The sequence below is a fragment of the Lactuca sativa genome, chromosome 3, assembly GCF_002870075.4.
Source record: "Lactuca sativa cultivar Salinas chromosome 3, Lsat_Salinas_v11, whole genome shotgun sequence".
Taxonomy (NCBI): Eukaryota; Viridiplantae; Streptophyta; class Magnoliopsida; order Asterales; family Asteraceae; genus Lactuca; species Lactuca sativa.
The window spans coordinates 140,705,516-140,722,802 of NC_056625.2; the positions used below are offsets into that span (position 1 = coordinate 140,705,516).

The 17,287-nt window shown below is 31.2% G+C and overlaps 1 protein-coding gene across 9 annotated transcripts; it reads right to left on the minus strand.

Moving 5' to 3' along the window:
• Nucleotides 1-11,296: 11,296 nt before the first annotated feature.
• Nucleotides 11,297-14,033, minus strand: LOC111911620 (small RNA degrading nuclease 1). 9 transcript variants are annotated; one of them, XM_042900292.2, is made up of 13 exons: nucleotides 13,873-14,008; nucleotides 13,754-13,807; nucleotides 13,490-13,672; nucleotides 13,322-13,399; nucleotides 13,097-13,165; nucleotides 12,874-13,014; nucleotides 12,681-12,797; nucleotides 12,520-12,589; nucleotides 12,314-12,414; nucleotides 12,000-12,110; nucleotides 11,814-11,915; nucleotides 11,631-11,739; nucleotides 11,297-11,531 (listed from the first exon to the last, which is right to left on the minus strand). In XM_042900292.2, exons 3-13 carry the CDS (start codon nucleotides 13,631-13,633, stop codon nucleotides 11,494-11,496), a joined length of 1,080 nt encoding a protein of 359 aa, XP_042756226.1. In that variant the 5' UTR covers nucleotides 13,634-13,672; nucleotides 13,754-13,807; nucleotides 13,873-14,008; the 3' UTR covers nucleotides 11,297-11,493. The 9 variants fall into 9 exon arrangements, with proteins under 9 accessions (XP_042756226.1, XP_023763144.1, XP_042756223.1 ...); XM_023907376.3 differs by having other exon boundaries at nucleotides 13,754-13,820; nucleotides 13,873-13,995; XM_042900289.2 differs by lacking the exon at nucleotides 13,754-13,807 and having other exon boundaries at nucleotides 12,015-12,110; nucleotides 13,873-14,033.
• Nucleotides 14,034-17,287: the final 3,254 nt, after the last annotated feature.

Consider the following 17,287-nt stretch of genomic DNA (forward strand, 5'->3'; position numbering starts at 1 on the left):
GCTATAAGGTCCCTTAAATATGGGACAAGCTTGGAGATTTAGGGTTTCTGACATCAGCGCGGACTCGTCGAGTACACCCATCGACTCGTCGAGTCCGTTCATTAATCCAATCAGTAATCGCGATCCTACTCGGCAAGTCTAAGCGTCAACTCGCCGAGTCCCTCCTCAGAACTCAAATTAAACAATTAAAATATGATACCTGAAAATCCGGATGTTACACTTTGATCACTACTATTCATTTGTCATGATATTGTACATGAAATTATCCACCCTAGATGTTTCTGCCGTTCTGCTTTAAGGTTGTGACAAGTTAATATTTTTTATGGCATGGATTACTTGACAAGTTACCTACTAGATGGAATTTGAGCCTTAAAAGGGTCGAAGTTCACTACCTATTATGTCCTGTTTGTTCAATGGCAGTAGAAAGACTTGACCACCTTCTTTTCTTTTTTTTTTTTTTTTTTTTTTTTGTGAATTTGCATCTAGCATATGGACCAAAGTATTTAAATGGTGTGTTATAGGAAACCGAATTGGTGGACGTTGATGGATATTTTTGCATGGATCGATGACTTACCAAGTGGAGTGAAGAAACACGATACCATGGAAGCTATTATTGTTGTGGGGCTTTAGTTAATATGGAGATTACGGAATGGTTTGATATTTTGTGAAGATATTCCAAAAAGGATATATTTTTGATAACTTAGTTGATATTTCTTTTAATTGGTTTATTTCTAGAAATTCTAATGTTTCCGATAGATGAATTCATTGGTTGTCAAACTTTTTCCTAGCTTTATCTTTGTAAATTTATAGCTTCTTGCTAGTGTATCTTTATAAAATTCAGTCGTTCAAAAAAATATTGTAACTAATTTATTTAATATTAATATTAAGTCCAAAATTTATTTTTTAATAAAAAAGTCCAAGAAACAGACAAATTTCTTCACTTTAGCTCCTTTTTGACCTGTTCAATAGGTCATACGACCAAATTGTTAATATTTTCAAGATAATGAGACTTTTTTTTTATAGATTTTCTCAAAATTTGTATATAATGTATAAACGTTGTTGTTAGGCGTGGCGTATGGCAAAGCGTGCCATGGTGCGTTATGGCGTGTTATGGCGCGTGTTTTTTCGTTTGAGATACATTTTTTTCCTATTTTTTTTGTCTTTTCTAATCGGTGATACAAGTATCGTGTTTTTTGTTAACTTTTTGTTATTATTTATTGTTATAACACTTCTAAAAAGTAGTTATATTTAATATAAATTTATATTTATGTGGTAATATAATTATAAATTAATACAAAATCGCCGCCTTACATCATGCCTTGAAAAATGTCATGGCTCGTTAAGCTTGAGACTTGACCTTGCCGCCACGCCACGCCTCACGCCATTTAGAACCTTGCCTGAATCCATAACCACAAAACCGTAAGCACAAATCTTAGTGAGTTCCCCAAAATAACACATACCATACATATCATTGGTCCTAACCCTCACATTGGGCCAAACTCACCATAATGGGCCCTAGCCCTTCCAAGCCAACGGACCCAACCCAACATACAAATGCAAGAGTCATAGAGACAACTAGCACCCTACATAATGGGCCTAGCCCTTCCTGTTCCATGCTCCCAGCCCAACATACAAATGGACCCAGCCCGTCATACATTGGGCCTAGCCTGTCATACAATGAGCCTAGCCCAACATACCATGCAAGAGTCACAAAGACACTTAGCATAACAAATCCTAGTGGGCCGACATTGGTGCTTTCGACCCACAAGTACAGTGAGGAGATTCACCTGAATCGTAAAGCCGACCACAACTAGCACCCTACATAATGGGCCTAGCCCTTCCTGTTCCATGCTCCCAGCCTAACATACAAATGGACCCAGCCCGTCATACATTGGGCCTAGCCTGTCATACAATGAGCCTAGCCCAACATACCATGCAAGAGTCACAAAGACACTTAGCATAACAAATCCTAGTGGGCCGACATTGGTTCTTTCGACCCACAGGTACAGTGAGGAGATTCACCTGAATCGTAAAGCCGACCACAACTAATTGCTCTCCTACCAAAGCTCGACACCTCTTATCAATCCACATAAGGCAAACCCAAAGTCTACTTTTTAAAAGTAGGAGTTTACCAAAATCAACCCAATCCAAAAGTCAAGGGTCAAAGTCAAATTCAACAACTCAATGTCAACTATCCATCCTCACGTCATGACCAACCCTTGTCACATCATGAGAGATCACTCGGTCCGATTCCAACTCATCTCGACTCATCCTGTAACACCCAAATTTTCAAATAATTTTTCACGTTTTAAAAACACACTTTCATTAATAATTGTTATAAAAATATCATTGTATCACATAATCAGTTCATAACATCACATCCCAAGATCATAAAATGTAAAAGCTCCTCATGTGTGTACTGATCAAGTCGGCGCCTTCCTGTGATCCTCATTGGTACCTGAAACACATAACACAACACTGTAAGCATAAATGCTTAGCGAGTTCCCCAAAATACCACACACAACACATATTAGTCACTCGAGGCTATAACTCTATTTGACCCTCTGGTCAATATGTCTCAGTGGGACCCTCCAGTCCCATAACTCTGTGGGCCCTCTAGCCCTAACTCTGTGGACCTTCCGGTCCTAACTCTGAAAACTCGGTAACATACATAACATAAATCACATAGAAATCACATCATGAAAAAGCATACAAAATACCCTGTCACATAACTCTAATTACCACTCTAGGTAAAGTATAGTAAGAAGACTCACCTCGGGTAACTCGGTAAATCTCGAACTCTTTAAAATCGGGTCTAGCCTCCGCCTAATCATATGAAATAAACACTCTAAATCAATACATCTCTCAAGGCTAGACTATTCCTTCTCTTAGTACTCTCAGAAGGGTAAAAGACCATTTTACCCCTCTCATGGCTCAAAGACCCTAAAGTTGACCAAACCCTAAAAGTCAACAAAAGTCAACTCTCCGGGTTACGCTGCGCGTACCAAACATGTACGTTGGGCGTACCCGACGTCCTCACAGAAACAGGGTGCACGACCCCTTACGCCGCGCGTACTGGGATTACGCCCCGCGTAAATCCCAGTTTCAGGCTCTAAGCTCTTGAGGTCTTAAACAGTTAAGACCCACGTCCAACTTCTAGATCTGACCATTTATAAGTCTTTTAATCCATAAAGTTGGTGACTTTAAGCCTTTGCATGGCTGGACAAGTCACTAACTCCCATAACATTTCATTTCCCAACTCTAGAAAGCTCATAACTCAAGCATGACCTCATAACAACGACCAAGATGGAAACTTTATGGATCTATAACACAAATATCACTGAAATGGGACAGATCTAGGTCCATGGAGGACATTACACTCATAAATCTCCACCTTTGGGACTTTTAACCCTAGAAATGGTCCATGCAATCATCTAACCAAATAAAGAGGAAAGTTTTGAACTTTATACCTCTAGATGAAGCTCCTTTCACTGTAGATCTCAGATCCAAACTTGCACTTCAAGCCCTAGCCTCCACAAGCTCTTCTCCTTCTTCTTCACTAACACACCAAGACACTTTTAGCTCCAAAACACACACACTCAAGCTAAGGACGATGGAAGGCTCTCTCTTAGGGTTTCACTCTCTGATATGGAGGCTGAGAAATGAGCCTTAGAATCCTTGAAATAGTGCACAAGAACTCTCACAAGGGACCAATCTTGACAACATGACAAAATGGAAGGGTCAAATAGCTTACCTGAATTTTAGGATGTTACACATCCTAGCCAACTCAGTCAAGGAAAATCACCTGAACCGACCTCATGACGTGGGCAACCTTTCCTCACGTCGTGAGCCTCTAGACGCTCATCAGAATGGGATCGACCACTTCTCACATCGTGAGACCCCCATGTGTCACGTTGTGAGAACAATCTAAAGCAAAAAGTCCAACTTTTAAGTCCTTAATCCATTAAGCCTTGAACTCTAATTTTCTAGAAGGTCTTATAACTCCATAATTGACTGGAAAGTTGATGCTTTTAAGACACATATGTCCAATACATGTTTAGATCTTATTTGGGTCAAAAGTTGAAGAAAAAGACATCCAACTTTCATGCAAGGTTCCAAAACTCAATCATTATCTAGATCTGAACTCCTTAATACTCTTAAGACCCTTATAACCCGTAAAGTTGCCAACTTCATGGTTTCCATTCATTCAAACTTGCTCAACCAAGAAGGAAAGTGGGACAAAACTTAGATCTAGCCTCAAAATCAATAAAAGAGGAAGATTTGACACTTACAAAGGTCTACAAACAATGTAAAGTGATGATGATGATGATTCCTTGCAAGCCATTACAAAAGATTTCCTTCTTCTTCTTTTTCTCTTATTTTTCAAATCAAGAAAGGCTCCAAAATGGCCATGAATCAAGCAAGGGATGAAAGCTAGGGTTTTTTGAGGTGAAAGAGGGTATGCTGATAAGAAACCCTAAAATGAGTTTAGAGGTGCTTAATAACGAAGGAAACCCTAAAAGATCATGGGCTTGGGCTGCTTCAGTTCTCATGTCGTGAGCCTCTATGTCTCACGTCGTGAGACCAGTCCCGCACAAACTTTGTCATCTTAGCCCACCTCACGCTGTGAGCCTCTATGTCTCACGTCATGAGGCTCATTTTCCTGCAAAATCAACCTTTTGACTCCTTGAAACCATAAATTGATTCATCCATGAAAACGGGTGCTACAACTGTTTTACGTATTTATGTAGTTTTACTTCGAGTTTCATTGTAAGATAACTAATAGACATTCTAAATGAAAAACAGGACTAAAGTACTTCAAAACAAACATTTTTCAAAAACGATTCTTAGCAATTAACATCATTTTTCCTGGTAATTTATTCCCTTTTTTCTTGAATTCAGTTTGTAGATGAACAAATTTTATGAATATCTTTGTCGTTGGTAGAGATATTCGTAAACTTTGTTAATCTACAAACTGAATTCAAGAAAAAATGGAAGAAATTAATTACAAAAAAGACGTTGATTGCTAATGATCATCTTTAAAAAAAATGTTTAATTTAAAGTACTCTAGTGTTGTTTCTTCATTTACAAGGTCTAACAATTAGCCTACAATGAAACTTGAAGTAAAAAAATACATAAATATACTAAAAAGTACTTTGCAAATACATATAAATGCGTAAAAAACATAAAACTACTTAAAAATACGTAAATATACATAAATATGTGAGAAAATATACAAATACATAAAAATATATAAAAATACTTAATAATTCATATAAATACATATAATATATGTTTATACATTATATACACATAAAAAACGTAAAGAAACTATATAAAAACTTAAAAAAGTTAGAAAATACATATAAATATGTAAAAAACATAAAAATACATAAATATGTGATAAAATATACCAAAATATATAAAAGACCGTAAGAATACTTAAAAATTCATATAAATACACAAAAACACACTTATACATTTAAAATACATAAAAACATAAAAAAAAAACTATATAAAAAACTTAAAAAAATACATAAATACGTAAAAACATATATAAAATACATAAAAATATGTTTATATATTATATATATTTTTTGAAGAAATGTATAGAAAAATCACATTATTTTGAAAAAAATTAACGATTTAGTCTCATAACCTGTTGAATAAGTCAAAAATGACTAAAAGCGAAGAAATTTGTCGGTTTCTTAGAAAGTATTCAAAAATAATAATTTGTGACTTAATCATTAATTTTTCTAAAATAATGAGACTTTCTAAAGATTTTCCATTTTTTTAAAAACAAATATATTTGTAATTGTCGTTTTGATTGGTGTGATTTATGAGGTGTCTTCTTAATATGCACGAGGAAGGCCAAAAAGAATATGAGGTGTCTTCTTAATATGCAAAAGGAAGGCCAAAAAAATATATCAGAGTAGTAAAGTGTTGGCATCGATATGCTCATTTTACATACAAAGATTTAAGAATCAGATACTCGTTAAGCTATTCGGAGTACCCTCAACGCCATCGGTATAGGGCTCTTTCCAACTCACCCTCTTCTTCACACTAAATTACAACACTGTTGGGTTTTATTAAAAATTAGTTTCCAAAACTCAAAGATATCAATGGAGACATATTATGATTTGAATAAAATAAATAGTTTTATTATTCCCACCAAAGGTACATCTTGCAAAGATCAGAAAGAAAACACAACTAAAGAGGTAAAAATATTAACAACCTTTGTGGTTCTTTGAGTCCTTAAGGGGAGGCTTAAAGTTGATAAAGAATGTAGAGTAATGCCTCGTTTGATAAACATCTTTCCAGGTCTAAACAGATCATTTTGGTTGAATGGGTTGGAAAGATTGTTTTATTTGCACAAAAAAAGTCTTTCCCAGTAAGATATGTCTTTCCCATAAAGCCTCAAAACCATATCTTTCTGGCTAAATGGGCCGGAAAGACAATTGTTCCCCAAAACTCACATTTTTATTTCTTTTCTTCAAGCATAGGATTTATGAGGACCATTTCATACATAAATTTTCAATGAGAACAATAGGGTAAATTAGTCATTTTTCATTATTCAGCAGAGTCAGTCATATGTACAATAAAACAACATGGTTTCTTTCCCAATCAATAAACTTTCCCACACAACACTTTTCCATACATCACTTTCTTAAACAACAACTATCAAACGGAGCCTAAAACTACTATTTAGTAGAGCACCAACAATATGCTAACTTGATAAGATGCTAGTTTTCTTACTCTTAAGCTTTAAGACAGTTATCCAAGCTATGTCTCAAAGAGAGTTTGCAAGTATTCTTTCTACCATCTTTTGCTATAGAGAAGATGAGAAAAAGCAATCATGTATACAATTTTCAACTAGAGAACTGAGAAGGTTTGAAAACCTTCATAAAGCCAAAACATTAACCATTAGGTTTTAACTTTTTAAGACAAGTCATACCTATTTATAGTATTTTAATGACATCTTTCTAAAACATGTCCCTTAGATTAAAATTATTATAAATAATCTATTTGCATCAAGTTGTTGTTAGTGTGACTCTTTACGATCATATGTTAGTAGTAATATCATTCTATAATGATTCTTGAGCACAAAGATCTTTCAATCTCACACTTACACAAGACTCATCATATATTGATATAGGCAGTGATGAAAGTCTAGTAACAGTTCACTGCTCCAAATAACACATGATGAATTGCTATTCTATCAACATCCAATTCCCCAAAAGCTCAAAGCGACAATTGATATACAAGGTAAGTTATCGGTTATCCATTTGCTACAGGCATCATGTTGAACATGAGATACAAATTGCAATCAATCTCATTTAGGGGGTGTTTGGTTTAGCTTTTCACACTCCAAAAGTCATTTTTGGAAAAGTTACAAAAAGTCAGGTTTTCCTGACTTTTCCAAAAAGTTCATTTTCCTTGTATCAAAACTCCAAAAGTAGCTTTTAAAACTAGTTTTGTCAAACATCTTTTGCTTTTTTTTCTTTTCCAAAAAGGACTTTTGGCTGTGAAAAACTAAGCCAAACACCCCCTTAATGTTCAACTTTTGATAAAGCGTCTTAGATGTCTAACTTCCAACACATAAGATGAATAAATCCCGTAATATTTTGAACCATATATTTTTGAATCATATAATATTTTTTGAATTATAACAAATTATGGATCATAAAAATATTGAATTATAACATTTTCTCTTACTAATGTAGTGAATAAAAGAAGCCTTTAACTTTTCATTTTATTTGGAGAAAATCTTTTTCTATAAAAATAAAAAATTTTAAAAATATATTTTTTAAAATTTCATGACTATGCTAATTTTGTAAAAAGTTAACTTTTAGGCTATGTTTGGCGGACTAGCTGAAAAGCTAGCTGTTAGCTGAAAAGCTAGCTGATGGCTGAAAAGCTAGCTGTTAAATAAAAAGCTAGCTGATAGTTGAAAAGCTAGCTGATAAATTATAACATTTGGTAAAACTAGCTGAAAAGCTAACGGAAATATTTAAAATTACATAAAAGGACATGTAAGAATATGTGTTTCTATAATTAATTAAGGGGTATATTTGAAAATTTTTAAAAAAGCTCCTAAAAAGCTAGTCTAAGTAGCATTTCAAAAAGCTAGCTTATCAGCTACTTTTTGGCTTACCAAACACGACAACATACAAAAGTTCGAAAAATAAGCTAGCTTATCAGCTAGTTGTGGCGCGCCAATCACAACCTTAAGAACTTTGTTTTTACAAAATTAACTTTTAAGAACTTTGTTTTTTTCATAATTTTTTTTACCAAAAAAAAGATAAATTAAAGACCAAAATACAAAATGATTGGTTAATTTCGACGAGTCTATGAAAGAAATGACAAGTCTCATTTTAAGAACCAAATGGTTAAAATTTATATAACAAACTATATACTTGTTTGGAGTATAGTTACCCTTATGCCTATAATAAAGACCATTTGATGATTTTAATCTAACGTTCCATATTCATTCTTACATTCTTTATAATACTTATAAGTTATCATTTTCAAATAAAGTTAACACTATATAGATATTAGTATGTAGATTTTGAAAACTTAACACTATATAGATATAAATATATAAATATAAATATATAGATTCTTTAAGAATCATAATTTATGAAAACTAAAAAACAACCGATCATTACAATCTTAAACAGTAAAAGTGCATGCAAAATCCATCTCAATAACCCATTTTATCACATAATCACCTTTAAAACCATGGTCATGAGTGATGAAGGAGGCAAGATGGGCATGTGTATGATGCCCACTTTTTAAGGGCCCAATTTTTTTTAGTATATACATTACTCAAGGTCAGGTATCACAAAATTGTATCAGGCCCAATTCTAATCCACGACTCCACACAAAGAAGGCAACAACGTTCAGTCAGTCAACTTCATATTGTTCTCTTGGTCAAGGTTAATTAGAGTTTTCTAATTTTCTTTTGTCCAATTGTTCCACTTATCATATATTCAGATTATGTTATGATTGTTATCAGAAACACAGAAACTAAATGGGTGAATGTTCGGTTATCACTGTTATCAGATTATGTATCAGAAATCATAAATTTTGATTGTTGAAATAGATTATAGATTAAGACCCATAAAACAAAATAATAAATTTTGTATGACTCAAAAGTAATCATATATACAAAAAGTTATATTTCTTAAGTCTTACACATTAAATTATGTTTGTTTTCTTTTGATATACAAGTTTAATGGCATGTAGGCGGATAGAGTTTGAAGGAACAAGAGCAAATGTGAGCTCATCACTTCCAAGGCAGTTGGAGTTAGAAACATATTTTTCTCCATTAATAAACCCATCAAATTACACCCCACAAAGCACACATACACATTTTTTGAGTTTCTCCCATTTTTTCTTTAAATTTTCTGTTGAAAATTTGAATGATTTTTGAGATTTGTCGTATGCAATGATTGCAGAAGACAAGGAGAAAGGCACTCTTAGCTTCTTTAGAAAATATCAAAGAAGGTTAGTCACAAATTTGGCATCAAATAGTTAACGTTTTACAATTTTAAGTTTAATTCGTCCTTTTTTGTTATGTATATTAATCTGATTTCATTTTGGGTTGTATAAATCAAATTTTGGGCATCATCTTTGGATTGAAATAATTCGTTACACGTTAGGGCTTATGGGGCTTTTTGTTCCGGCTAGTCATGGACATTTGAATCCTCAAGAGTGACCCTCTTCAAAACAAACATCCAAACACCAAAACTCAAATCTCCAATAACCTCGTATGTGTTTCACAACAATTCACAACGCAACAAGAGTCATGTGTAAGCTCAGGCCTGTATGTGTCATACCAAATTTACCACACTTTTGCATTGTCACGTCATTTTTTGCCTCACCCCATAAAACCGATGGGTGTCATATCACACTTTTGTTTTTTTATTATTTTTTTTTTAATTGAATAAAATGTAATTTAATAAAAACACTTCATTAATTTAATAAAAACAATTAATTGCTTAAAATGACAAATTTTAAATAAAAACACTACTTGTAATATTTTTTCATGATATTCATTCTAGCCCTTAAAACCATATCGAGCTCGTCTTCGATGAGGTGATCGAAATGTTTTGTTAAAAATTTCGAATCCCGACTTCTTTGCTTCTCCTCTCAAGTTCGATGATTTTCCACTCTTGATCTTTTTTTCTCCTCCAACTGCTGCTTTTCAAAACTCAAACGACTTTGAAAATTCAAATTATAAAATTTCAAATTAGTAGCAACTTTATGTACCTCATATCCTCTTCCCGATCCCAATTTATTCAACGATGATCCTCCTTTTTTGCCCTATCTCTACCCTTCGATCAAACTACTTCTTCATGATCAAGCTCATCCACTTCGTTCAAATCAACCCCAAAATACGTATCCGATGAAGTAGTGTAAGACGTCTCAGAAACTTTAGTTCTTTTCGAACCACCTTCTTCTCTTTTATCCATTTCGGGGAATTGGATAAAAACCTCAAAACATCAAGAAACTTGAACGAAGTCTTATTATTATCAAAAAGATAAATTTTAAGGGTCGTCTCTAAAATTCGTTCATCGTCTTCCTCGTTTTCCGTTGCGTTAACAAATTGTTGTAAATGCCATTAAATATAGTGACAAATTTGTTCCTCTCGCGAAACTTGCTAGTACACTGATCTTTAATGTGATACTCTCCACGATTCATGACCTTAAGAAAACGCTGCCATATGCATGACCAAAAATGATCATCTTTTTGCACATTGTCTTTTTTGAAATCCTCCGAAATATTGACCCATGATTGCGCTAAAACCAGGTTGCCATTGTTGAGGCGTCATCTTCTCTTTTCGAACCATTGCTTTTGCTTTTCCGCATTTTTTGGGGTTAGATGATTCAGGTTGGGTTTCACGACAATTTCGGGATTGAGCTCGGCTACCGGTTTGGGATCGGGTTGAGTTTCCCTGACAAGTTGGATTTCCAGTAAATGAACTTATTTGGGGAGCGGGGGAAAATTTTGAAATGTGGTTGTGCTAAGAGGTTGCATCATGTAAAATTGTTAGGGTCAGAGAGAGATTGAAGAGAGATCCATTAACATTTGCATGCGATTTGCTACGAGCGGTAAATTAATGGTTGTTTGGATTCATTTTTCGAATGCAAGTTTTATAAATTGAAGGTGGTTAGTGTGTGAAAAATGTAATAGATAGTTTGTATTTATAGTTCACTAGCTTCATATAATTCCCAATATCCTCATATCTAAAATAAAATAAAATAAACTTAATAAACAAACCACTAAACAGTACCCATAAAATCAAAATCTAAACAAAATTCCAATATTCAACAACAATCACCTTTTGTGGGAATCAAATACCTAATTGTTCACATACAACTGTTTGTTATGCTGAGCTGGCACCTCATATTCGATGCCACCTGGACATCAATGCCAACTTAGACCATGTTTCAGACATACAAACTGCCAGCTAGACCTGAATCCAGGTTAAATAAAATTAACTTTTGTGGACGCCCCAATGAATCCTGATAACAACGGTTTCACAAAAGTAAGTTGTTTATTATATTTAATTAAAAATTATAAAAATAATTATTATGTGATACTATTTATGTTTTAAAACATACTTAATTTAATTTCATCACCCTTAAGACCCTTGTACACCTCATCAGCCTCCTCTTTATTCTTGAAAACTATAAAAACCGAATATCTCTTTCCTTTACCTTTCTTATTTTCCTGCAACCAAATTCTTGTAATTTAGCCCTATATTTAAATTAATAGTTATTTATTTTAATTTATCAAATCTTTACTTCAATTGTGAAATCTCCAGGAATAATTTCAAGTAATTTTTCTTCAGGTATAGCGATTGGTATGCAGTGACAAAGTAACTTCATTGCATCTGTTTCAACCACCTGAATATATTGCAAATAGATGAATCAATCAAATCAAAGGGTATTTTCGGAAATAAATAAATAAATATAGGAAGCAAGTTTCACTTTCATCAACCCCACTTCTATTTTGGCAAGTACAAGTTTCATTGCTGCACGTGCATCCTCCAAACAATCATGAAATGCTCCTTCCTTTCTAACTTCATATCCCAAAACTGACTGCAAAATATGGAAATAAAAATAAAATTAAATGGAAGGGCATTTATGTCTTTTGCACATGCAAGTCCTTGTTCCACCTTTTTTGGGTGGGACAAAAGATTACAATTTTGTCTCAGTGAAACACAGTACAATCTGTTATGTCATTGTGTCATGTCATGTGTTGTGAAAAGAATAAGGGTATTTATGTCTTTTTCAAGACTTGCCTTACACAAATCATTCAAAGATGGTCTCCTGAAATTGGAGCCACTACCATATTTGAATACAAGAGAGGTGTCAATTACTCTTGTGTGATCTATCTTCAATGCTGCATAAAAAAGTTAAACAAGGGCAAATTCGTAAAATGTCCAACTTTCTCAATTAAGTCAAAAAGAAACACTCATATTATTATTATTGTTATTATTATTAATACCTTGTAGATCAATATTTAAACTATGCCCAATCAAAATTGTTCCTCTTGATAGCAACTTCTCCATGGAATCCTATTGAAAAACACATCGAAGTCAGGGACAAAACAGTAAATTACCATATAGTCTCTGATTTTACAATTTTACCCTTGAGAAAGTCGCGCACCTGTACATCTTGTAATGAACAAGTAACTTGTTCCAAATCTTTGGCAGAAACTCCAGTTATATTAGTTCTATAATCAGCAACTTCTTTTTCAGGCTTAACAAGTTCATCAAGTTTGACCTACAAAAAGTCAACAAAAATTATAGTTGACTTTTTTTTTTCAAATTTAGTTACCATCATTGACTTTTTTGTTTACCTTTAAATCACGATCCACAACACAAACCCTAACCAAAGCATCACTTCCATCTTCACATAACACCATCTCACAATCAATTGCAACCGTTGCATTATTTTCACTTTCCTTCACCTCTTTTCTCTCCTTTGTAACCACCCAACCCTGCACCAATAGTCAAAAGATTTGAAATTTATAAACGGGGTTATTTTTTTTGTTTCATATGAGGGTATAAATGTCAATGAACCTCCTCATATGATGGAAATGAATAACTTTGCACGTAGTGTGGATGATCAATAGTCTTGTAAACAAGCTCCTGCATTTGGCAAAAGGGGATAAAATTTAAGCAATGTATAATGTTGCTTTTGAGGTAATATGTAATATATAATACTACATATCCTTATTTCTCAATTTCATCTTATTAGACATAAGCATTTCATATAAAAAACAATGGAGAAAAATCATAACAAACCTGTTCAAGGGACAATTTATCTGTTTTATTCAGGATACGCTCAATGCTGGCATGCTTTTCCACTACTTTATCAAAAAACTAGGGAAAAAAATCCTTTATTATCATTACAATCTCCATTGCATTTGGTTACATATAGAAAATATGAAATTGAAAAGTGAAACCACTAACCTTCAAATCATCAGCATCGCTGAATGTATACAAGAAAGCAATCAATGCTTCAGGAGACCTTCTTGCAGGATCACTCAAGCTGACACCAACTTTCTTGGCATAAACAGTCAAAAAGTCCTTCCAGACTCCATTACTGCCTTTCATTCCACGCTTTTGTGCCAACTTTACAAGGTCGATCAGAACCTAACAGTTTAGATATAAGGAAGCGTGATGAACATCCGATTCTTACTTTAACTTTCTCTGGTAGAACGAATTTGAATTTACATTGTGAAAAGGAATAGCATGCTCGCTCCATTTTCATATTAAGAGGTGAATAAACTGCGCGTTAGGACTATATGAGAAGCAAATATTGTTATAAATTACATATTAATACATAGATTTACCTCCTTCGGAGCCTTTTCGATCTTATCCATGGAATGCGTTTTCCTCAGGGATGTTTCTGGGGTATATAAAGTTGGAAATTTGGGGGGAAAGCTAGGGTTTATAAGCGTTCTAGTTGAATGCCCTGGGGTTTATGGTGACCCTAACGTTCATATCATATTTGTAGGTAACGACTAACGAGGGTATGTTTGCGGCCTTTCGCGGAATATATATGAAATAAATATAAAAAATAAACGAAAACTATAATATCTTAATTTCCTAACAGATATATATATATATATATATATATATATATATATATATATATATATATATATATATATATATATATATATATATATATATATATATATATATATATATATATATATATATATATATATATATATATATATATATATATATATATATATATATATATATATATATATATATATAGGTTCAGGTTCATTTGAAACCATTCTAATTTTTTAAGACTGTGAGACCAAATCTAAAAATAATTTTAAAATTTAAAATAAATGGAAAAATTCAAAAATTCTTTTTTTTAAATATTATTTTCGAAACTTGAATTAACTAAAACAAAATAAAAAATAAAAATAAAAATAAAAAAAATTCCGTTTTTTTTTTTGAAAAATACGTGAAATATTCTAATAAAATATTACACTGACATATTCTAAAAATTAATTTTAAAATGCAGAATAAATGGAAAAATCTAAAAAAAAAATTTTAAATATTATTTTCGGAACTTGAAGTAACTAAAAAAAAATTAAAAAAAAATTCCATTTTTTTTTGAAAAATACGTGAAATATTCTAATAGAATATTGTACTGTACATATTCTAAAAAATAATTTTAAAATGCAAAATAAATGGAAAAATCCAAAAATTCATTTTTTAAATATTATTTTCGGAACTTGAATTAACTAAAAATAATAGAAAAAATAAAAAAATGCGTCTCACGGTCTCACAAAATATAGGTGGTCTCAAATGAACCTAACGATATATATATATATATATATATATATATATATATATATATATATATATATATATATATATATATATATATATATATATATATATATATATATATATATATATATATATATATATATATATATATATATATTGTTTCAGGTTTATTTGAGACCATTCTAATTTTGTGAGACCTTGAGACCAAATCTAAAAATAATTTTAAAATGCAAAATAAATGGAAAAATCCAAAAATTCTTTTTTAAATATTATTTTCGTGACTTGAATTAACTAAAAAAATAAAAAAATTAAAAAAAATCCCGTTTTTTTTTTTTTAAATACGTGAAATATTCTAATAGAATATTACACTGACATATTCTAAAAAATAATTTTAAAATGCAAAATAAATGGAAAAATCTAAAAATTATTTTTTTAAATATTATTTTCGGAACTTGAGTTAACTAAAAAATAAAAATAAAATAAAAAAAATTCCATTTTTTTTGAAAAATACGTGAAATATTCTAATAGAATATTATACTGTACATATTCTAAAAAATAATTTTAAAATGCAAAATAAATGGAAAAATCCAAAAATTCTTTTTTTTTTAAATATTATTTTCGGAACTTGAATTAACTAAAAAATAATAAAAAAATGTGTCTCATGGTCTCACAAAATTAGACCGTCTCACATGAACCTAACCCTATATATATATATATATATATATATATATATATATATATATATATATATATATGTATTGGCCGTTTACCCACGTTAAGCGACAGATGAGAATAGTTTGTTGCACAAATTCTTTTCATTCGGAAACATGTTATATTTTAAAGAACATAAGTTACTGTTTTTTATTTTAAATTATAGGTATGTTGCTAGGATGAGTTTAAAGTGAAAGTATGTTGCTATTTGGATTACAAATAAAGATAGATTTTCATTAAGCTTAAGAACCAACAATTGGTTGTGACTAATTAAATAATTAATATTTTCTTTGTTCTAAAAAAATTAAACTAAAATTTAAAACCCTACAAATATTGATGGGACATAATTTCCTAAACATATATTTGACATTGATAGTGATTAGTTTGTTTTTGGAAACATGTTATATTATTAAATAAGATGCAATGTATAAACAAATATTTTTAAAAATTAGTTTCAATTTAGCAATTGAATCAAAGTATTTGTTGCTTTTGTGTAGATTGAATAAGTATTTTAATATGCTAATTCTATGGATTAAATGCTAGTATTTATGTTGTTATTTTAATCGTACACTTTTAGTTATCAATAATTCAATATAATATCTTTATTTTTTTAATTCATATGTAAAACTTATATATAACATATATTTAAGTATTTAACATTAAAATAAATGTTAATTATATTACCTTTAAATTTGACATTTATAATAAATGACTAAAGAAGCTGTTTTAAAATCAAAATAAATCACAGTTTGGTTTTAAAATATATCCAACAAAACGATTTATAAAAACCAACGCATGAAACTTATACAAATTAAAATAAGTTGTATTGGACAATTCAAGAAAAGTCTTAATACAGTTTCATTATCACATTACATTTGCCTATGTATAAACCCTCAAATTCAAATTCCAAATTACCAATACGATGGACATATGTTGGCTATCCCAAAAATGAGTGATTATTTATTTATAATTAGAGCCAAATACATCAAATTCTAATAAAAATACCTCGTACACCCAAAAAATAAAAAAAGACCCACATAAACATTAAGAAGAATGTAATCCAATGTTAGAAAAACCTTACTTTTAAACATGGAAATTAACTGTTCACTCATACGTCTAAACTCTTGAAACACAATAAGTTCACCTGAATAAAAAAAAAAAAAAGAGAAATTAGATATACTCCTATCTTTTGTTCCTACATATCATCCTACCCAATTAAATGGTGACATGTGTAACATTTAATGTTCATTTAATTAAATTTAAAGATATTTTAGGATAGTAATATGACAATGCCATTATTTAAATGGGTATGAGGATTTGTATGAATAAAAGGTAGGAGGATATTTAATTTCTCATAAAAAAATGGTTGCAATGAATACAACTAAGTGCCTAAGACATATGTTAAAAAAAAGCGTTAAATTCTAATGAATGGAATAAGAAAACACTTTTAGTGAATTTCAATTTTTAATATAAAAATTATAAAAATCTTAATGCACTCATTAACACTACTACAAATGTTCTTGAATAATCCCAAGCAAGGTCGAAAAAGAGATTTTTTTATTTCTATAAGCAAAACCACATTATTAATACTTGAGATGTACAAATTTAACTTTTTGGTATTAAAGCCGTTACTAAAAATCTAGTTTTGGATAAAATAATGACCATTAAAGAAACTGATACACCAAGACACTTGGATTCTATTGATGCTTAAACCAACAAGCAATGCTCTTGCTTACA

Coding starts and splice junctions, on each gene's coding strand:
- LOC111911620 (XM_023907374.3), bottom strand. CDS start 13,902: ATGGATAAGATCGAAAAGGCTCCGAAGGAG. Junction 13,015..13,096: donor CATTTCCATCATATGAGGAG/GTTCATTGACAT, acceptor CTATTGGTGCAG/GGTTGGGTGGTTACAAAGGA. Junction 11,532..11,630: donor GGGTGATGAAATTAAATTAA/GTATGTTTTAAA, acceptor CGTTGTTATCAG/GATTCATTGGGGCGTCCACA.